Below are 20,726 nucleotides of genomic sequence, written 5' to 3'. Positions count from 1 at the left end.
CAACAACAGAGACTGAGTTTATTTAATGTAAATACACAATTCAGAATTTGCAAAGGCTGTTCACTTTATAGAGCAGTTAGTATAAATGACTAAATCAAAATGTTTTGCTGACTCTTAAGGCAAGATCAGTGATTCTGATAAGAAGCAAACTATTAAGATAACTGCCAAAGTGGGAACTCTTAAAAGGAAGCAGCAGATGAGGGATTTTCTGGAACAGTTGCCAAAAGATGACCATGATGATTTTTTCAGTACAACACCTTTGCAGCATCAAAGAGTACTGGTAAGCATCTTAAATGTATGAAATCATTGTTTTCTTTATACTGACTTTTATATCTTTCATTTTATGTATGGTTAGTGTTCATCCCTAATATTTAGGCCAAGGATTGATAGCCCTCACTGATATGCCAAAGTATAGTGTAGTAAAGTATAGTGTAGTATAAGAAGCATTCTGATGCCATTCTCATCAGTGGCCAGAGTCTCCCCTTCAGTGGGGTTCAGAAGTAATGGTTGTAGAACCAAATAGAAAATCCAGAGATAGACCAAACATATATATTTAAAATTCATATGCAGTGAGGCAAACTTAAAAAGGGGGGGTGATAAGAAAAGATTATTACCTACTGCATAGTAAATTGGGAGGAGGGATTAAGTGACAGCATAAGATTGACAGATTTGAATGTGTACAAGAATTTTTGTAGTATGAAAAATCACAAAACTAAAAACTTCAGTGACTGGGATAAAATATTTGCAACAGATAAAGACAATAATATGTATAATATGAAGAACTCATTCAGATGTTACTGGAATAATAAAAAGTATCAAGCTCACAGGAAAAAAGTAGGCAAGAAAAATTTTAAAGGCTGAATGAACACTTAGGGGCATTTTAACTAGCTATCAAAGGAAAACAAAGTAAATTATATACCTTCTAAATTACAGAATCTTTTAAAAAAATAAGTTAAAATATTCACTAACAAAAAGCAGTAGGCATGTTGATATAGTCATATGTCAGTGTATACATAATTGAATCTTATCTTTTGGAAAGCATATGAGAGCCATAAAGATTATATCTATTCATGGGAGTTTATCCTAAGAAATTCAAAAGAAGGCAAAAACCTTCACAAAGATACTCCTTGTACGTTTATCTTCACAGCAAAAAGCTGAAAACAATCTGTATATCCAGTAAGGATGTACTTCATAAACACAGTTAAATATAGTGCAAATATTAAGTGCAAATCTGAGACTTTTTAGACTCTAAATATAAAATGTTAAGAATATTAAGATTAAAGTAATGCAAAAATGGATGTATATAGACAACTGGACTGTTAAGCATAAAAGCTGAGATTTGTTTTAGTGAGCTACACTTAAGGGTAATTTTTTCATCTACCCATTTCACAATGTGGTTAAATCATCTCCAATTTTAAAAGGCTACACGGTGCTTTAAGAATTTAGTAATAACATCATTATCTGGGCTCTCTTTTTGCCTACACAGGTTATGAAGGAAGGTATTTTAAGGGAGCCATCTGAGAATCATACTGTGTTCTTTGCACAAAAACCATGGTCCTTTAGGCATTGTACCCTTTAGGCATTGTACCCTTTATATTATTCCCCCATCATTTCAGGTTCTATATTTGTTTTGGCCTAAATGCAACAGTAGCAACATTTTGAAAGCAATAGAAATAGAAAGCAGTGAATTAGTTCATTTTCTGTGGCAGAAGTCCACTGTTTCTAAGGTTTTAATATAAAGGTAAGTAAAATCTTAATTAAGGATTGAATTGCTGTTTATTGGAAATATATGCACACAAAAAGTTTAATACTGCTTGACTGTCTATTTAGTACCAAGCATAATAGTAAATCAATTACAGTTTTGTTTTGTTCTGTCTACACAGAGGTCAGCATACTTGGTGCATAGGCCAAATCTGGCATATCACCTTTTTTTGTAAACAGTATTTTATTGTAACACAGACATGTTAGCTATGGCTGCTTTCCTGCTTCAGCAGCAGAGCTGAGTAGTTGGAATAGAGACTGTATGGACCACAAAACCCTAAAATATTTTCTGTCTGACTCTTTACAGAAAACATTTGCTGACCCTGGTCTACACAGTGCTAGAAATGTGTGTCCATTATCTCTGTTTTACACAACAGAAACTAAGTTTTTTAGAGGCCAAGCCTCTGTTCTCTACCTACTAATATTTTTAGTTACTCAGTTGTGAAATTATAAGACAGAAAACAACTTATCATCCCCCCAAAAAAACAATTTGTGATAATGAGGAATTCCGTTTTTAGGAGTGCCTGTCAGTAATATATATTTGCTTTCTAGTTACCAAGTTTCCGGGACAGTCAAGAAGAGGATGATATTCTGCCAAATATGGACAGAAATCCAACAACTCCATCATCGGTTATCTTTCCACTGGCAAAAACTCCTCAGTGTCAGCATGTCAGTCCTGGCATGCTAGCCTCTATAAATAGGTAAGTATTTGTGCATATGATACTGTAATTCTCTGCATCAACTTTTAATATTCCATGAGTTGAAGAGAGTAGATGTCAGTAATGAAAGGAGTCATCATTATTTTTAAAAAATCATGAAAGAATAGTTCCTAGAAGTCAAGGATGGACAGTTTCCACAAGGAGGGATGTTATTCAATAGTGTCAGTACACAAGTGACACTTTACATTAGATTCCAGATGGGTCAAAGTTTTGCCTGTAAAGAATTAAACTATAAAATATACCTTAAAAACACCTTAGAGAATTATTTTATAACCTCAGAAGAACCAGAAGCCACTAACAAAAAGTATGATAAAGTCAACCATACAGAAAACATTTTACCTGGTACCAACCACCATAAACAATCAAAAGACAAATGACAGTCTGAGAAAAGAATCTGTGGAACTCATCACAGGAAAAAGGCTAATTTCTCTGTTATAACACTCCTACAAATAAACAAGAAAAGGAAAGCCATTCTCATGCATTACTAGTGAGAAGGTAAAGTTCAGTCTCTGCAGGCAGTAATTTGTTGATATCTATCAAAATTATAAATGCATATGCTCTTTGATTTAGCAGTCCTACTTCGAGAATTGTGAATGTACAACTAATTCATTGCAGTATTGTTTATAATGACAAAAGACTGGAAACAAATGTCCATCAATTAGGGACTAATCAAATAAATTCTGATATATTATGTAGCCATAGACATTAATGAAGAAATTCTTTATGTACTTATGGTAAAATGTCCAAGATATATTAAATGCAAAAAGTTAGATGTGGTTAATTATGTGTTACAATTTGTGTAAATCGGGACTGTGTGTATATACTTGTGATTGCTTTTATGTGATTAAATATAAAACAATTGCTTTTATGTGATTTAAATATATTGCTTTTATGTGATTAAAATCACATAATTACTTTTATGTGATTAAATATCTCTGAAGGGATACATAAGCAACTGAAAACATTGGTGATCCTTAGGGAGAAGAACTAAGATAGCTTGGGACAAATAAGAGGAATACTTTTTTGAATTTCACACGATTTGAATATAAGCATTATTTTTTAATATAAATAAATAAAATTAAGAAAACATATGGGTGGCCAACAGTCATATAACACAGAGAAAAAAACGGAAAATGGTAAAAATGAGGCCTGAAAATAGGCTATTCATTTGGCAATTAAGCAGGCCAGTGCTGATCTTAAGAGCAATTTCCATGGGGTGTGAGAGAGAGAAGCCAGATGATCATGACTAAAAAAAAAAAAAAGCACTTAGTACTCTCATGAAGCTTAGTGAAATTTTAATTTGCATTTATTCAGCAAAAACATAATTTTTCCCTAGCAATTCACAAATTATTTTTAATTTAGTATTTAGTGCAGGTGAAAGTATATTGAGCATATAATTTTTTTAATTTTTTAAAATTTATTTTATTAAAGTATAGTTGATTTACAATGTTAATTTCTACTGTACAGCAAAGTGATTCAGTTATACATATATATATTCTTTTTCACATTCTTTTCCATTATGGTTTATCACAGGATATTGAATATAGTTCCCGGTGCTATGCAGTAGGACTTTGTTGTTTATCCATTCTATATATAATAGTTTGCATCTGCTAATCCCAAACTCCCAATCCATCTCTCCTGCACCCCCTCTCCCCTTTGGCAACCACAAGTCTGTTTTCTATGTCTGTGAGTCTGTTTCTGTTTGGTAGATAGGTTCATTTGTGTCATATTTTAGATTCCACATATAAGTGATATCATGGTATTTGTCTTTCTCTTTCTGACTTAACTCCACTCTGTATGACAGTCTCTAGGTCTATCCATATTTCTGCAGATGGCATTATTTCATTCTTTTTCATGGCTGAGTAGTGTTCCATTGTGTATATGTACCATATCTTCATCATTCATCTGTTGATGGACATTTAGGTTACTTCCATGTCTTGGCTATTGTGAATAATACTGCAATGAACACAGAGGTGCATGTTATCTTTTTGAATTATAGTTTTGTCTGGATATATGCCCAGGAGTGGGATTGCTGGATCATATGGCAACTCTATTTTTAGTTTCTTGAGGAACCTCCATACTGTTCTCCATAGTGGCTGCACCAATTTACATTCCCACCAACAGTGCAAGAGGGTTCCCTTTTCTCCAAACCCTCTTCAGTGTTTATTGTTTGTAGATTTTTTGATGATGGCCATTCTGACTGGTGTGAGGTGATACCTCACTGTAGTTTTGATTTGCATTTCTCTAATAATTAGTGATGTTGAGCATCTTTTCATGTGTTTGTTGGCCATCTATATGTCTTCCTTGGAGAAATGTCTATTTAGGTCTTCTGCCCATTTTTCGATTGGGTTGTTTGTTTTTTTGTGGTTGAGTTGTATGAGCTGTTTGTATATTTTGGAAATTAAGCCCTTGTTGGCCACATCATTTGCAAATATTTTCTCCCAGTCTGTAGGCTGTCTTTTCGTTTTGTTTATGGTTCCCTTTGCTCTACAAAAGCTTGTAAGTTTGATTAAGTCCCATTTATTTATTTTTGGCTTTTATTTCTATTGTTTTGGGAGACTGATCTAAGAAAACATTGGTATCATTTATGTCAATGTTTTTGCCTATGTTCTCTTCTAGGAGTTTTATGGTGTCATGTCTTATATTTAAGAGTTTAAGCCATATCGAGTTTACTTTTGTGTATGGTGTGAGGGTGTGTTCTAACTTCATTGATTTACATGTAGCTGTCCAACTTTCTCAACACCACTTGCTGAAGAGACTTTTTTCCATTGTATATTCTTGCCTCCTTTGTTGAAGATTAATTGACCAGAGGTGTGTGGGTTTATTTCTGGGAAGCATATAATTTTGGACACAGTTTTTGGTAAGCACTTTGGCCAAATCATTAGCTTTAAAATAGTCATCCCTTTGGCCCTTGAATTTTATTTCTGAGGAAATATGAGGTTTGGGCAAGTATGTATGCACATTTGTATGAACAGAGATGTTCACCACAAAACAATACTGAAAATTTGGAAATGACCTAAATGTCCAACAGTAAGGAAAGTCAAGAAATGAGGATTTGTTGGACTTCCCTGGTGGCGCAGTGGTTAAGAATCTGCCTGCCAATGCAGGGGACACGGGTTCGAGCCCTGACCCGGGAAGATCCCACGTGCTGTGGAGCAACTAAGCCTGTGTGCCACAACTACTGAGCCCATGCTCTAGAGCCCGCGAGCCACAACTACTGAAGCCTGTGCGCCTACAGCCCCTGCTCCGCAACAGGAGAAGCCACCGCAGTGAGAAGCCCGTGCACCCCAACAAAAAGTACCCCGCTCACCACAACTAGAGAAAGCCGGCATGCAGCAACGAAGACCCAACACAGCCAAAAATAAAAAAATAAATTTTAAAAATAAAGAAATTAGGATTTGTCCATATAATAGAATAATATATAACAATTTAAAATGATGCCTTCAAGAATTTTTAATGACATAATGTTCAGTGGATAATTTTTAAAAGCTAAGAAATAAAACTACATACAGTATGATCCCAGTTTACATAACATGTATTCATAAGAGAAAGGAAATTTCTTGACCAAAAATATCACCAGCCATTATCTCTATATTGTAGAATTACACTGATACAGGTTGTCACGTTATTTTTTTATATGTATCACTTTTACAATTAAGGAAAATGGCTTTTTTTCTTACAGAGCATATGGTGGGCTCATTTATACCAAGAATATATTTCCTAAAACTTCTTTATTTTTAAAATATGAGTTTCCTAGACCTCTTCAATCTCTTGACTTCACCACCTCGAGCAGTTAGTTTCCTTCTCATAACAATATTAAGTAACAAAACAGTTTTTTTTATTAATCCCCAAGTCTCTGGTTTGTTCAGGACAACAGACCCATGAGATGCTGATCCTGAACCACTGGCTAGGCTTATTCACCTGCTATGCAGGAGAGTTTGTGGTTCACATTAATATCTTAATATGTCACACATTTACACATTTCTACACATCATACCTTTAAGGTTGCTCCCAAATAGTCATAAAGGAAAGGATAGTCAATCATACAGGCTCTTGAAGCCAAAAGAGAGAATTAGAATTGGTGTTCAGCTGGATTTACTGTCATAAGTAATTGTTGGGGAAATTGAGAACGACATTACATGTGGCTTCAGTTTTCATCTGTAAATTATGAGTCAAGCTTATTTGCAAAGAATGAGAAGGGAGAGAGGTAAGGTAAAAAGAAATGAAAAAAAAGTCTTAGTTGGTGTGGGGGATATAAGAAAGATGTAACTATGTAGAAATAAAAGGCTTATGAGCTGAACTGAAGACTAAACACAGTTGGAAGCCATAAATTAATTGAGGGCTTTCATCACCAGACTTATCCTTAAAGTGATCAACTTTTAAGATTCAATCTGGAGAGGGAAGGAAGACATGAATAAGAGAAAGGAGTGAAAGGTATAACAAAAGCGAATCAAGGGACAAGAAGTCTCTGTGAGTTTTAGAAAAGACAGGCAGCAAGATAGAGAGTGGAAAGAGCACAAATGGGACAAAAGACAATGGGTAAACCATCATTTCCCAAAACAGTCTTAGATTGAAGCATTTTGTCTATTTCCATTGGTACATGATTGCCTTTTTAAAAATGGAAAAGAAAATGTACTTTTAAAATATTGAAACATTTTAAATTCATTTTGTCAGTTGCTATTCAACCTGTGGATAAAAGTATGGTAGTTAATGTTGACCTGTTATTTTATATTTAAACAGGGCTGACTGTGATAAATATGTTTTTCGTATGCAAAAAACCCATAAAAGTAAAGGTGGCACTGTCTGGGGCAATATCAAGAAAAAAACAGTAAGTATTTTTATTCACCATTCATTTATTCAACACATACCTATTGAACAACTATAATATATGGCAAATTGTTATAGTTATGTTATATAACAGTCCCTGCCTTCAAGTTGCTTACAGCCTAATACAAGTAAATTATGAGGCTATGAGTGAGGTAAGTACCTAAGTGCTGTAGGATTATGGATGGCAGCTCATAGACTGAAGCATTTGAGCAAGGTGAGAATTTTCATTTGAGGAGTCTGGCAGGGTGGAAAGAACACATATAGGTTAGAGACATTTCACACAAGACAAAAGCATATCTATTCAATGATTGGGGAATAATCCACACTAATTGAGTTGTGATTGTCATAGAATAAGAAATTTCATTAAATCCTCTGCAGGTTCAAAATGGTTTCATATTTTTTCAGATTCAGCTACTTGATTTTATGTGTGTGTGTATGTCAATAACAGAAAAAATTTTAACTCAAAATCTAATTACAGAAAAACTTTTAACTCAGAATTGCCTTACAGTGATCTGTATCCCTTTGAGAAAAGATTAGGAGAATCCTCTTGAATTAATTTTTAAATTTTTAATTTCTGATTTTAATCTGAATAATTTATATCCAGATAAAACTATAAGTATTCTGGAAAAGCTAATTCACCTCAAATTTCCTCAAAGTAAATAGCCATTCTTAGAGAATGATAATTTCTGGATGGAGGTAAAATGGGAGACTACCTTATTCCCTGAGGGTATATTCCTTCTGACCAGGTTATGGCCATCTTTCTCCCTCACCCACACTGAAATATTTATATTGCACACCTGCTATAGTTCCTCTCAGAGAGTCTCTAAACTTAACATTAGGATTACCTAATCAGACCTAATCTTTGTAGGCTTTATTTGTCCACAGGAAATGGTAGATACCTCTGGGAACCTTGGTTTAAAATCAGTCTGGAGACTAAATTCTTCAAAAGAAACCTCTACTCCATAACTGAAGGTGTGGGCAGACGCCCTCTCAGTGTTTCTCAGATTTTCTTTTTCCAGTCCACTCCTTACAAGAATGAAATTTTGGTTTCATTTGTAGCCAGTGAGTATGTGAGGATAGAAAGAACAAAGGATTTAGTATTAAAACTTCTGATTTCAAGGTCTGACTCCATACCAGCTTTATGACAAGGCAAGCTACTTGAGCTTTCTAATCTCATTTTATTCATATGTGGTATGAAGTGGGGATCATGATGATATTGTATCATTTAGGATCTCTGTTGCCTTATTGATTTTCTGTCTCGAAGATATGTCCATTGATGTGAGTGAGGTGTTAAAGTCTCTTACTATTATTGTATTCCCATCAGTTTCTCTCTTTATATCTGTTAGTATTTGTTTTATGTCTCTGGGTGCTTCTATATTGGGTGCATATATATTGACAAGTGTAATATCCTCTTCTTGTTTTGATCATTTTATCATTTTATAGTGTCCTTCTTTATCTTTCTTTGTTTTAAAGTCTGTTTTGTCTGATAATGAGTATTGCGGCCTCTGCTTTCCTGTCATTCCCGTTCCATGAAATATCTTTTTCCATCCCCTCACTTTCAATCTATGTGTGTTCTTTGCCCTAAAGTGGGTCTCTTTGTAGGCAGCATATTGTAAGTTGTTGGTTTTTTATCCGATCTGCCACTCTGTGTCTTTTTATTGGAACATTTAGTGCATTGACATTTAAGGTAATTATTGATAGATATGAATTTATTGCTGCTTAAACCTTGTTTTTCCATTGATTTTATATTTCTTCTTTGTCTCTTTTTCTTTTTGCAGTTTGATGGTTTTCTTTATCCTTGTGTTCTTTTTGGTTTTTGTGCATCTATTGTATGTTTTTGATTTGTGGTTACTGTTTTTCAAGTATGTTAACCCCTTCCTATATCTACTTGCTTTAGACTGGTAGTCATATAGGCTCAAACACATTCTAGAAAAAAAAAATGTACATTTTCTTACTCTCCTCCCCACATTTTTATTATTTTGATGTCTTCTTTTACATCTTCATGTTAATCCTTTTGCTGTTCATTGTGGTTATCATCACTTTCACAGAAATGTTTTGATTTTTTTTTTTTTTAGTCTGTGTCCTGGCTTATTTAATTGATTTACTTTCCAATTGTGATTTTCTCTTTCCTATAGATTCTTGCTTCTTTTCTATTTAGAGAAGACCTTTTAGGATAGGTCTTCCTTTAGGATAGGTGTACTCTTAGTTTTTGCTTGTCTGAGCAATTCTTTATCTCTCCTTCTATTCTAAATGATAATCTTGCTGGGTAGAGTATCCTAGGTTGCAGGGGTTTCCCTTTCAGGACTTTATATCCTGCCATTCCCTTCTGGCCTGCAGTGTTTATGTAGAGAAATCAGCTGATTGCCTTATGAGGGTTTCCTTATAATTAAATCTTTGTTTTTCTCTTGCTGCCTTTAGAATCCTCTAACTTTTGCCATTTTAATTATGTCTTGGTGTAGGTCTGTTTGGGTTCATCTTGTTTGGGACCCTCTGTGCTTCCTGTACCTGGATATCTGTTTCCTTCTTTAGGTTTGGGAAGTTTTCAACCATAATTTCTTCAGATACATTTCAATCCCCTTTTTTCTTTCTTCTCCTTCTGGGATCCCTATTATGTGCAGATTGGCATGCTTTATATTATCCCATAGGTCTCTTCTGTTGGTTTCATTTTTCTTTTCATTTGGCTCTCTGCTGTTCTAATTGGGTGACTTCTCTTATTCTTTCAGATGACTTCTTTGTTCCTCTGCATTATTCATTCTGTTATTCATTGCCTTTAGCTCAGCTTTCATCTCGGCAAATAAGTTTTGCAATTCTTCTTAGTTCCTCTTTATAGTTTCTAGTTTCTTTTTACAGTAATCTTCATTTCTATCAATAGCCCTTCTTAATTCCTTCAGTATTTTCATTATTTCCTTTCTGAACTCAGTGTCTATTAGACTGAAGAGGTCTGTTTTGTTCTTTCAGGAGAATTCTCTTGATCTTTTAATTGGGAGTGGTTCCACTACTTCTTCATTTTACTTTTATTTCTCTGACTCTGTGAGCTTAGGAGAAATAATTATTTACTGTGGCCTTGAAGGGCTGTTTTTATGTGGGAGCATCCCTTTGTAGCCTGCATAAGTCTAATATTTTTGGTGCATGGGCTGTTTCTAGTAGGGATGCCTGCTGCATTTTCCTTCAGTGTGTGCTGGCCAGGGTCCCTTTCATAGGGGGTATGACTTGTGTGGTGACTAGAGCCTGCACTGGATATTGAGCAGGGTCTCTTCTTTGCTCTCTGGTTGTCACAGCCCTGTTGGGGGCAGCATCTGCTCCCCAGTTGTTGGAATAGAAGCCCCTAGGTCCGTTTCTGAGCTGCAGTGTGAGGTAGGTGAAACTGGAGCTCTCCCACTGAGAGAAGAGCCACTGAGTATTCCATTGCTCGAGCTGTCCACTGGGGGGTACGCTCTGTGTGTCACCTGTGCAAGCCCACAAAGTACACTGGCACTGGCACTGCCCGTGGTCCCGCCTCCACCGTGGGAATGCAGGTAGTCGGCTGTGGTGTCCCTCAGACACTGTGTTCACAAAGCCGCCAGGGCAGATCCACTAAAGTTAGGTACCAGGACCACAGCAGTCACATACCTGGACCCACCATGGGAGCTATGGAAGCAGCCCAGACCCCAGCCCTGCCTCTGCATGCAGTCACACACAAAGCCTACAGCTGCGAGGCTAGTCCCATCCCAGCCACAGGAGCACCCATTGTCCTGCTCCCAGAGCCCAAGAAAGAGGTTGCTATGGCAGGCCCCGCCCCTCTCTTCCTTCATGCACCCCACCCCTTAGCAACAGTGATTGGCTTCTGTGGCGGCCTGGGCTTCTTCCACATACACCCTCGGTTGAGGCCCTATAACTACTCACCAGCCCCTTCAGGCTGTCTCCGTTTAGCCAACCCCAGTACTCTCCCCAGGTGTGTCCTCTGAAGCCCAAGTTTCAGCACTCAGTCATCCCATTGTTCACACACACACACACACACACACACACACACACACACACACACACACACACACACACACACACACACACACACACACACACACACACACACACACACACACACACACACACACACACACACACACACCAGGTGACCATCTCAGGCTGGGGATTGCAGTGAGGTAGCACAGATCCTCTGTGCTAGTCTCTGTCTGTTCTGCCTGCCACCAGTTAAGGGGTTCCCCAGGGTGCGGGAACGTTTCCCCTTTTCCAGCTCCCTCCCAGTGCCGCAGGTCTCATCCCAATTCCTTTATTTTTTCTTTCATCCTACTGGGTTATATGGAGATATTTCTTGCACTTCTGGGTGTCTGATATCTTTTGTCAGTGTTCAGTAAGCTATCCTGAGAAAATGCTCCCCATGTAGATGTATTTTTGATGTATTTGTGGGAAGAGGTGAGTTTCATGTTCCATTCTCCCATTTTGGTTCCTCCTTTTGATCATGATGATACTGGTTTATCTCATTGATTTTTGAGGGCTAAATGTTGTAATAGTGTTTTGACTCATTTCACAGGAAAAAATACATTTCCATGGCAATCTATGAACACGAGTTTGTATATCTAAAGTTTCTTTCAATAATACTTATCCTTAGTACAGTGGGTATACTCTGTCATATTTTCTTTTCTGGTCTATTCATTTTCATTTTTTAAAGATAGCCATGGCCAGTAGTTTAAAAAGCACTGATGTATATATAAACATGCATTATATACTTAAAACGTGCCATATAAATTATTATTTTAGCCAAGAATTTAAAGTACAGAGAATTCAAATTTTGCTAGTGTAATGGAATAAGTACTCAGTAGATTTTGGCAACTTTCAGAGGCTATCCTTTAACCACTGTAGCATTAGTTTGTAATGTTTTATTGGGATAAAGCATGCTTGAATTTTGTCTACATGTGAAGCAGGCTTCAGAGGAGGCATCACTTAGCTAATATGAACTCTCTTGTAGATTGAAAGTGATTTTTCAACTCCACCATCAAGAAGAAAAACCCCATTTAACAAAGGTAATATACTTACATCTTTCTTTTGTAGCTCTGTTCTATTATAGGGTAGCCTCTTTATTAACATAGTATTAAAATTTATTGCTCACAAGTGGGCAGATCTACCAATTGGTTTCCTATTAATTTCATTGAAATTGTTTTTAGAAATATATTAATCTTTTTATTAAACTTCTCTTTACAGAATTAGCAGAAAACTCTGGTATTGGAAAACTTTTCACTAATGCTATGGAGTCTTTAGAGGAAGAAGAGAAAGATTCTTATTTTTCGAACTCTGATTCTGCATAGTAAAAATGAGAACACTTCCAGGATGTTTATCAAGAAGCAGATAGTGTATCTGTATCTTCATTTGAAGGATGTATTTTTTTTTTATAATGTAGCTTCATATGAAATTGCAGACTCTTTTTCATAGGTTTCATGTGTTATATATAGATGTCTCTCATAAGCATCTTAGTCTGTTTAAGAAAATCATGTTCCATACAGATTTTTTTAGAAGCATTCAAGAAAATGTTGCTATCCTTAAGGGGAGAGGTGGGGGAGAATTAAAAAATAGATTGTATTGGTAGCTACTGAGTTCATGAAAACTTTAGGTTACCAGTTGTCACCACTTGGTATAAAAGCCAGAGTTGATCTAATGTTTCAGTTATCAGTACATGTTGTTTAAACCATTTGACAAGCTTTCTCCTGATTGTTTTTCTTAAAACTTGTGATTGGCACATTCATGAAACCTATGTAAATTTAATTTATTGCTTTTTCAGTATTTTTATTAGGTAGAATAAGAGAACAGATTTTGTTGTATTCTTAAGCAGACATGGCGTAAATTTGGTCTCAATATTTAAAAGACTGGATTAGACAAACATTCAGGTTATAGCTCTTTTACTGTAAGGAGTCAAGTTACTATGTCATGTCATAGTAAACACTGTTTTCCTTTCAGACAGCTTCTTTAGAAATAAACTTCTTTTAGCATATTATGCCATTATGCTTTAAAATTTGACATAGGGCTTCCCTGGTGGCGCGGTGGTTGAGAATCTGCCTGCTAATGCAGGGGACACGGGTTCGAGCCTTGGTCTGGGAGGATCCCACATGCCGCGGAATGACTGGGCGCGTGAGCCACGGGCACTGAGCCTGCGTGTCTGGAGCCTGTGCTCCGCAGCAGGGGATGCCACGATAGTGAGAGGCCCGTGCACTGTGATGAAGAGTGGCCCCCACTTGCCACAAACTAGAGAAAGCCCTCGCACAGAAACGAAGACCCAACACAGCAAAAATTAATTAATTAATTAATAAACTCGTACTCCCAACATCTTCTTTTAAAAAAAAATTTGACAGAATTTTTTTCCCTCTGGTTATAGTAAGCATTTACCCACTCTTTCTCTCCAGGTAGGTTGTTCAAATAAAGTAAATTTGCTTTTATAATATTCATGTTTTGGTTGGTTTTTCCAATTACTGGATCATAGAAAAAATGCATTTTGTTTGTTAATGGTTCAGTTCATTTCCTTGAAAAATACCAGAACTGTTAGAAAAAGTATACTTTCTTGTTTCTTAAGAATTTAGTCAGTAATAATCAGCAGCTAAAGAACTACAGGATTTGTAGAAACACAAGATTTAAGAAGAATAGTGCAAGCAAACAGATCACTCTCCTTTAAACTACCATGATAGTTTCTGCCACAGAGATTTTTTGATAGATGAAGGATGAAACAAATGAAAGGGTTATTTTAGAGTAGCTCTAAAAAATTCTGTTGTAGAACTCTAAGTTGCCAATATTTGGTATAATACCATGCTGCTTGATGTTAGTGGATAGTGTTTTAAGAATTAGAAGGTATTCACAACATTGTAAATCAACTATACTCCAATAAAAATTTTTAAAAAAATTAGAAGGTAGTTAAATTCTGTAATACGAAACAAAAAGATAATTTTTGAAATAGCATATACTTGACACAAACCACAACGTACCCCCACTCCCCATATTCCATGTGTCCTATCAAAACTATTGTATCCCACCTTCCAGGTACCTAGTTATTCCCGTTTCTTTCCATTGGGTCATTAGATAAACTAGTAAGGTTTAAGGTAACCTCCAAAGGAGACTTAAAAGTGGAAAAGAAAGACTTGAAGGGCTCAAAGACAGTAAGACGGATCAATAAACTATAGGGTTCATAGTTAAGTGCAACCTGTGAAGTGTATAGAAAGAGGCCGTTGCAGCTTAAATATGGATAGAGGTCTCTACACAGCAAGCATAAATAAATGAAATCCTCTAGGTTATGTCCCTCAAACCATATCAATTTATGAAATATTTTGTCTGTTGGGTGAACACACAGAATCTGAAGACATTGGTGTCTGCATGAGATGTGCTGCAAGGAGGTCATCAGTCCAGGGCAATGTGAGGTTGTTGAGGGACTGCATGCTTCTGGTGTGCAGCCAGGGCACAGAGCACCAGATGTCCCCTACCCAATGCACCACTGATACCATGTAACAGGAGTGAGTAGCAGCAAAAAAAACAGCACACTGGAACCAGAAAAAGAAGTCCCTTTCCTCCTTCTACTTGACAAAGCTCAAATCATGCTCACTAGGGAGAAATGCTCAAAAAGTCCAGTCCATTATAATGGAGTGAGATACTGAAGGATGAATTTGAACCTGAGAGAGAACAAATTGAGAACTGCACATGAGCCAATAATTTATAGAACTTCTTTTCTTTCTGGCTTTGACAGAATTATTAAATAGCAGAAATAAGAGATTAACTGCTTTAGTAGAATTCAGAATTTATACTATCCCAAAGGAGCTAAGTTCACGATCAGAGCAACTTTTTTAGTGAAAGAAAACTATCTAGTTCCTGGGTTCTTGTTCTAGATTTCCCAGTCTAAACTTGAGTAAGTCACTTGTCTCTGGGCCTCACGTTTATCATCTGATAAGAAAGGAACAAGTAAAGCAATTTGAATTAGATCAGCTTTGAAGTCCATGCCAAGTCTAAGTGAAACCCTCTGCTGTGAGGTTGGTTCAACTACCCAACAATTAGTAGCATAACAGACACAGTGTTATGGGTCACGATGAAAGTCCACATTCCATAGCTCATCTATACTGAAATTTTCCAACTCCAAGATATCACTTCTTTGAATATGGTACTTCAACCAAAAAAAGTAGTATAGATCAGAGTTCATACTACTAGGATTAGACTGTTAACTAGGATTCAGTTAAATTTTCTACTTTCCTAGTTACTGGGGCATTATCTCACAATACACCTACCACCCACATCTATTCAATATAGTTGATATATGAGAAAAATTGTTTATGACCATTAAGCTGGCAGCAGACACATCAACCTATAATGCTAACAAATGACAATGATAGCACTATAATCTTTGGGAAAATTCTAAAATATATCTTTCACTCTAGCTTTTACTTAATAGTACCTTCAATAAGCTTTTCGTTCAATAAAAAAGTTTTATTATCTAAACAAAATGATTATTAAACATCAGATTTTTTAAATCATTTATATATTCTATATAAATAAAAATGTACACAGTGTAAAATAACAGATATGGACATATTAATATATTTTAAACTGATAATCACAAACCACAGCAATGATTATTGAAGTGCATTTAGTATTGTGAGGGTTCTTTGATAACCCACCCTGAGCAGTCTGATCATGCATCAGATTTAAAACTACCTTTGTTAAGATCATTTGGCAACATTTGCATGTCAAATATATAGTGAATATATCTATAGATCTCCTCAGCTTTTTGATGAGTTACTTGTGCATACATGGAGATTTCCTGAGGTGAGCTGAAAAATAAACAAAAACATTATACTAAAACTTCTGACTTATAAAATTCAATATTCTTGCTTAAAGAATACCAAACATAAAATCCTTTAAGAAAATCATTTTTTCCCAAGTTTTCTACATTCAGTTGATTATGTCTTAGCATTAGTTTAAATAAAAGCCTATTCCCTATATTTAAAATCATTTATAATAATAATTTCAACATCTTATTTGAGCCTTTAGTTTAACCTATTTTCTAAAGCCTTCGTTTGATTTTCAAGCAATAAAATCATTAGAGCCTACTAAAATTTTCAACTTGAACATTTTTCTAGTTACAGAACTAACCAGCCCAGAAATGTGAGACTGCAAGATCAAATTAAGTGCTGTCTGTCTCCCCACAGGGCTCTAAGCTACTCAAAGACAATGCCTACGTTTTTTTTTTTCCTTCCATTAATGTCCTCAGCTTAATGCAGTGACTGATACATGTTGACAAGCAAAGTCTTTACTGAAAGAATCTAACAGGCACTATACCTCTTTATTTTTAAAAATATTAAAATTTCTATGGGGGCTTCCCTGGTGGTGCAGTGGTTGAGAGTCCACCTGCCGATGCAGGGGACACGGGTTCGTGTCCCAGTCCGGGAAGATCCCACATGCCGCGGAGCAACTAAGCCCGTGTGCCACGACTACTGAGCCTGCGCGTCCGGAGCCTGTGCTCCGCAACGGGAGAGGCCACACCAGTGAGAGGCCCGCGTACCGCAAAAAAAGAAAAAAATTCCTATGAAATGCCTTCAAGGATGATTTTAAAGTAACCATTTAAAAATATTAAATCAGGGACCTCCCTGGTGGTGCAGTGAATAGGACTCCGTGCTCCCAATGCAGGGGACCCGGGTTCGATCCCTGGTCAGGGAACTAGATCCCACATGCATGCCACAACTAAGAATTCACATGCCACAACTAAGGAGCCCACATGCTGCAACTAAGGAGCCCGTGTGCTGCAACTAAGGAGCCCACCTACCATAACTAAGACCCTGCGCAACCAAATAAATAAATATTAAAACACATACCTATTTGTCATCTTTTTCACAGATGAAAACTGGTGACACATATTCAGTGCAGCTATATAAGTTATATTGGGAATACTGAGATAAAATTGAAGTGCCTCACATTTATTACTGTTCACCACTGTTGAAACATGAATACCAACATTCTTTCTTTGTTCCACTAAAGACAATTCCTTTAGCAAATCTGCAGTTTCTTCTTGGCAGGAACTGAAAAGAATTCGGATTCCAGCACCAGTTAAGGTCGTCAGCAGGCTGTCATAGCTCTTTGTTCTCCTAAACATCCTGGATGTGTCTCCTAAATATTTTACATTTAGGAAAATGCAAACCTTAGTAAGTTACATTAAGTAGGACCATTAATACTATATATTATTAAAATCCCAAGATCTACATCATTAAGCAAACTAGTGCCACATTATGCTAATGAGAAACCCTACCGCTGAAAATTTCAAGTGATCCTCAAATAGAAAATAAGGAGAACGGTCTTTATGAGTGTCTTAAATTGGAATCTACAGAAGAAGGTGAGTAGGCAGGGGAGAGTTTATATTCCTAGATAATTCATTCCTAAAGGCCAAGACCATATTACTTATCTCTAAAATTCATAATGGTAGCATTGCCGAAGGGTTCATTAAGTATTACTTCTAACTGATATAAAATTATCATGTATTTATTCCAAGAGTACCTCAATACCCTGCATACCCATTATAACTTTAACTCCTGCCTATTAATTTACTTTCCTACTTTTCCCATTCATTTTCTTTCCATGTTCCACCTACATCCTTTTTTTGGCATTCTTCCTTAAGCCAAAAAAAAGATGTTTTTCCATAACTTTTGCCATATTACTTTCCTTTTTATTCCAAATCTATTTCCTTTATAAAGGATATGTTAGTAAAGAGTAACTTATAGAATTTTAACGCTAGAAAGACCCAAAAGATCACTTAATTTAAAGCCCTCACTTGTCAAATTAAAAAAGAAAAAAAAATTTGGGTTACTGAAAGACAGAATGACTTATCCAAGGTCACATGGTTCAGTAGTGACAGTGGCGATGAAAAGTACGTTGCTCAAATTGAACCAGTGTTTTATGTAAACTACATTATTTTCTTTTACATAATGACTGTATAATCCTTGAATTCTTCCATAGCGGCTTTCAGCTGCATGATTTCACTTAATCCTCATAACACCCCGGGATGAGTAGGAAAAGTATATTATTAACTCCTCAGAGGGGGTGATTTGTCAATGCAGTATCACATAGCTATAGAGACACCAGAACTCAGTGCATCTTCTGATCCCATATCCTATGATCTTTTCACTATTCTCAGGGGCTCCCCATTACAATTAAACATTACCCATAAAAATGCCCTAACTGAAGCTCCAAGCCTGCATTTTTTAATATATCCTAAGCATCCATTTTAGTGACCCATTGAGAACTCAACATATTCAAAGTTAAACCTCTCTTTGTGCCTCAAATCTGCTGTTTCTCTGATATTCATAATTTCAATGAACAGCACCACTACCTAACTGCCCAGTAATCAAGAGATTGTTCAGCTCAATGGTAATTCTTGATTGCTCCCACTTACTCCTGCTACCTCCTGATTTCACTTCCCTCCTGATTCCTCCTTTCCCCCACTGCTGCCTTATTTAGGGCCCCTCACCCTTTCTGGGGCTCCCAGAAAAAGACTTATGATTGGTTCACTTGCCTTCAATTTCTCACCCTTCGATTCTCACAAGCTGCATTTAAACACAATGACTAATGAAAAACATTATGGCATTATGTAAATATGAAATGACATTCATGAGTCAGGTATTTAAATTTTAAGAGCTTCCCACATCCTGACAGTAGGATAATGAACCAAATAATAGGTTCCTTTACAGCCTTATAAACAAAACCATTTAAAAATACAAACCTGTTTTTTCTCTGTCCTTTTCCACAATCACACATATTCTTTCAAACATGCTCTGTAGGTACTGGATCTGGTCAATGAGCTTGTTCTTATTGGTACTATTTAACATCTCAGATTGAGACCTCCTTTCCACCACCATGCGGTTACTCACAATATAATCACAACCATTAAGAGGACAAACCTCTACCTGTAAGCCATGAACTGCTCTTAGGGAAGAAATTACTTCTGAACCAGAAGTGATTTCACGACTGTCTACAAGAATACAAGTTCTTTGGCCTTCCTGTGGAAGTCTAAGAGAAGCATGTGTGCCAGCCAAGCGTGCTCGTGAGTTGGAACAGTATGCCACTGAAGTGCCAGAATCCTCCAGAGCACTAGTATCCTGAAAATCAGAAAACATCAATCACGATCAGTTATATGTATGTTAGTGCCATAAACTTCTAACCCCTAGGCTGATTTTTCTTATTGATACTTTTTTTTATTCCTTCAACATCAGCAAAGTGACTATGTAGATGAAGGACCAAGCTACCACTTAACACCTTGTAGGATGGCTAGAATTTTTAAAAAAGGAAAATGTGTTGATGAGGATGTGAAAAAACTGGAATGTACATTGCTGGTGGGAATGAAAAATGGTGAGGCCACTGTGGGGAGAGTTCTCAAAATTAAAGAATTACCATATGGCCCAGGAATTCCACTCCTAGGTAACATACCCATAATAATTGAAACCAGAGACTCAGATACTTGTATGCCAGTGTTGATTAATTTTGGAAAATCCTCAGCCATGCTTGTTCAACTATATCTTCTACTTGCTCTCTTTTCTCCTTAATTCCAATTACATGTATCTTAGGCTACTGCTTACAGTCCCACAGCTCCTGGATGCTCCATTCTGTTTTTTCACTCTTTCTTTATATTTCTGATTGGGTAATTTTATTGACCTAGCTTTAAGTTTGTTGGTTCTTTCCATGGCTGCATTGAGTCTACTGATGGGCCTATTGCAGACATTCTTCATCTCTTTTACCATGTTTTCCATTTCTAGCATTTCCACTTTATTGTTCTTTATATATTCCATTTCTTGGATGATATTCCCTTTCTGTTCATGCATGTTTGTTTGACTTTTCCACTAGAGCCTTTAACATGTTAATCATGGTTATTCTAAATTCCCTGTCTGATAGTTCCAATGTCTGGGTCATATCTGAGTCTGGTTCTTGAGAATGTGTTTTTTTCTTCCTTCTATGTATCTTGTAACTTTTGGTTACAAAAAGTTTGGTTGAAAGCCAAACATCTTGTGTAGGAGAGTAGTGATTGAGGTAAATATGAGCCCTACCAAAGTACAGAAATAGCTTTGGACCCATGACAAAACATCACAAAGTCCTTTCAAACTGAGCTGAGGTCTGGGCTCGTTTGCCAGGTGATTTTTCTAAATATTCTAACTTTTCTTTGTAAACCTGTGCCTCAGAGAGTTTTTCTCCCCATACTCTTGTCTCTCTCTCAGCAGTAGATTGCTTTTATTTCTCACTTACTGCTTGCTAGCCTGGTTGGAGGGAGTGCTAGGAGTGTGGGGACAGGCGGGGGGAGGGGGGTTTCTATTGCCCTGGTTCAGCCTGTCTTGGGCAGGAATTGTGTCCCTGGATCTCAGAGATGGGAACTTCTCAATGATCCTCCCCCTCTCCCTGCCCCCAGTGGTTAGAGATCTCTAA

The 20,726-nt window shown here is 36.6% G+C and overlaps 2 protein-coding genes across 10 annotated transcripts in view; one reads left to right on the top strand and one right to left on the bottom strand.

Moving 5' to 3' along the window:
• Positions 1-13,734, top strand: part of MIS18BP1 (MIS18 binding protein 1) — a 60,758-nt gene extending 47,024 nt beyond the window's left edge. For all 5 annotated transcript variants that reach the window (XM_022570651.3, XM_089907661.1, XM_022570648.3 and 2 more), the window contains 5 exons: positions 120-280; positions 2,314-2,462; positions 7,221-7,308; positions 12,271-12,325; positions 12,504-13,734. In XM_022570651.3, coding sequence (XP_022426359.2) covers positions 120-280; positions 2,314-2,462; positions 7,221-7,308; positions 12,271-12,325; positions 12,504-12,607 — 557 coding nt within the window. In that variant the 3' untranslated portion in view covers positions 12,608-13,734. The remainder of the gene's footprint in view (positions 1-119; positions 281-2,313; positions 2,463-7,220; positions 7,309-12,270; positions 12,326-12,503) is intronic.
• FANCM (FA complementation group M) overlaps positions 9,067-20,726 on the bottom strand; it is a 65,122-nt gene continuing 53,462 nt past the window's right edge. For all 5 annotated transcript variants that reach the window (XM_022570653.2, XM_089907659.1, XM_022570654.2 and 2 more), the window contains 3 exons: positions 19,036-19,411; positions 17,138-17,429; positions 9,067-16,096 (listed from right to left, as the gene is read on the bottom strand). In XM_022570653.2, coding sequence (XP_022426361.2) covers positions 15,958-16,096; positions 17,138-17,429; positions 19,036-19,411 — 807 coding nt within the window. In that variant the 3' untranslated portion in view covers positions 9,067-15,957. The remainder of the gene's footprint in view (positions 16,097-17,137; positions 17,430-19,035; positions 19,412-20,726) is intronic.

Source organism: Delphinapterus leucas, chromosome 2, assembly GCF_059928025.1.
Source record: "Delphinapterus leucas isolate spDelLeu-1000000601 "Yukka" chromosome 2, BTC_Dleu_Yukka2, whole genome shotgun sequence".
In the NCBI taxonomy this organism is placed as follows: Eukaryota; Metazoa; Chordata; class Mammalia; order Artiodactyla; family Monodontidae; genus Delphinapterus; species Delphinapterus leucas.
Note: the sequence above shows the minus strand (reverse complement) of the source record. Positions and strands in the feature narration are given on the sequence as shown.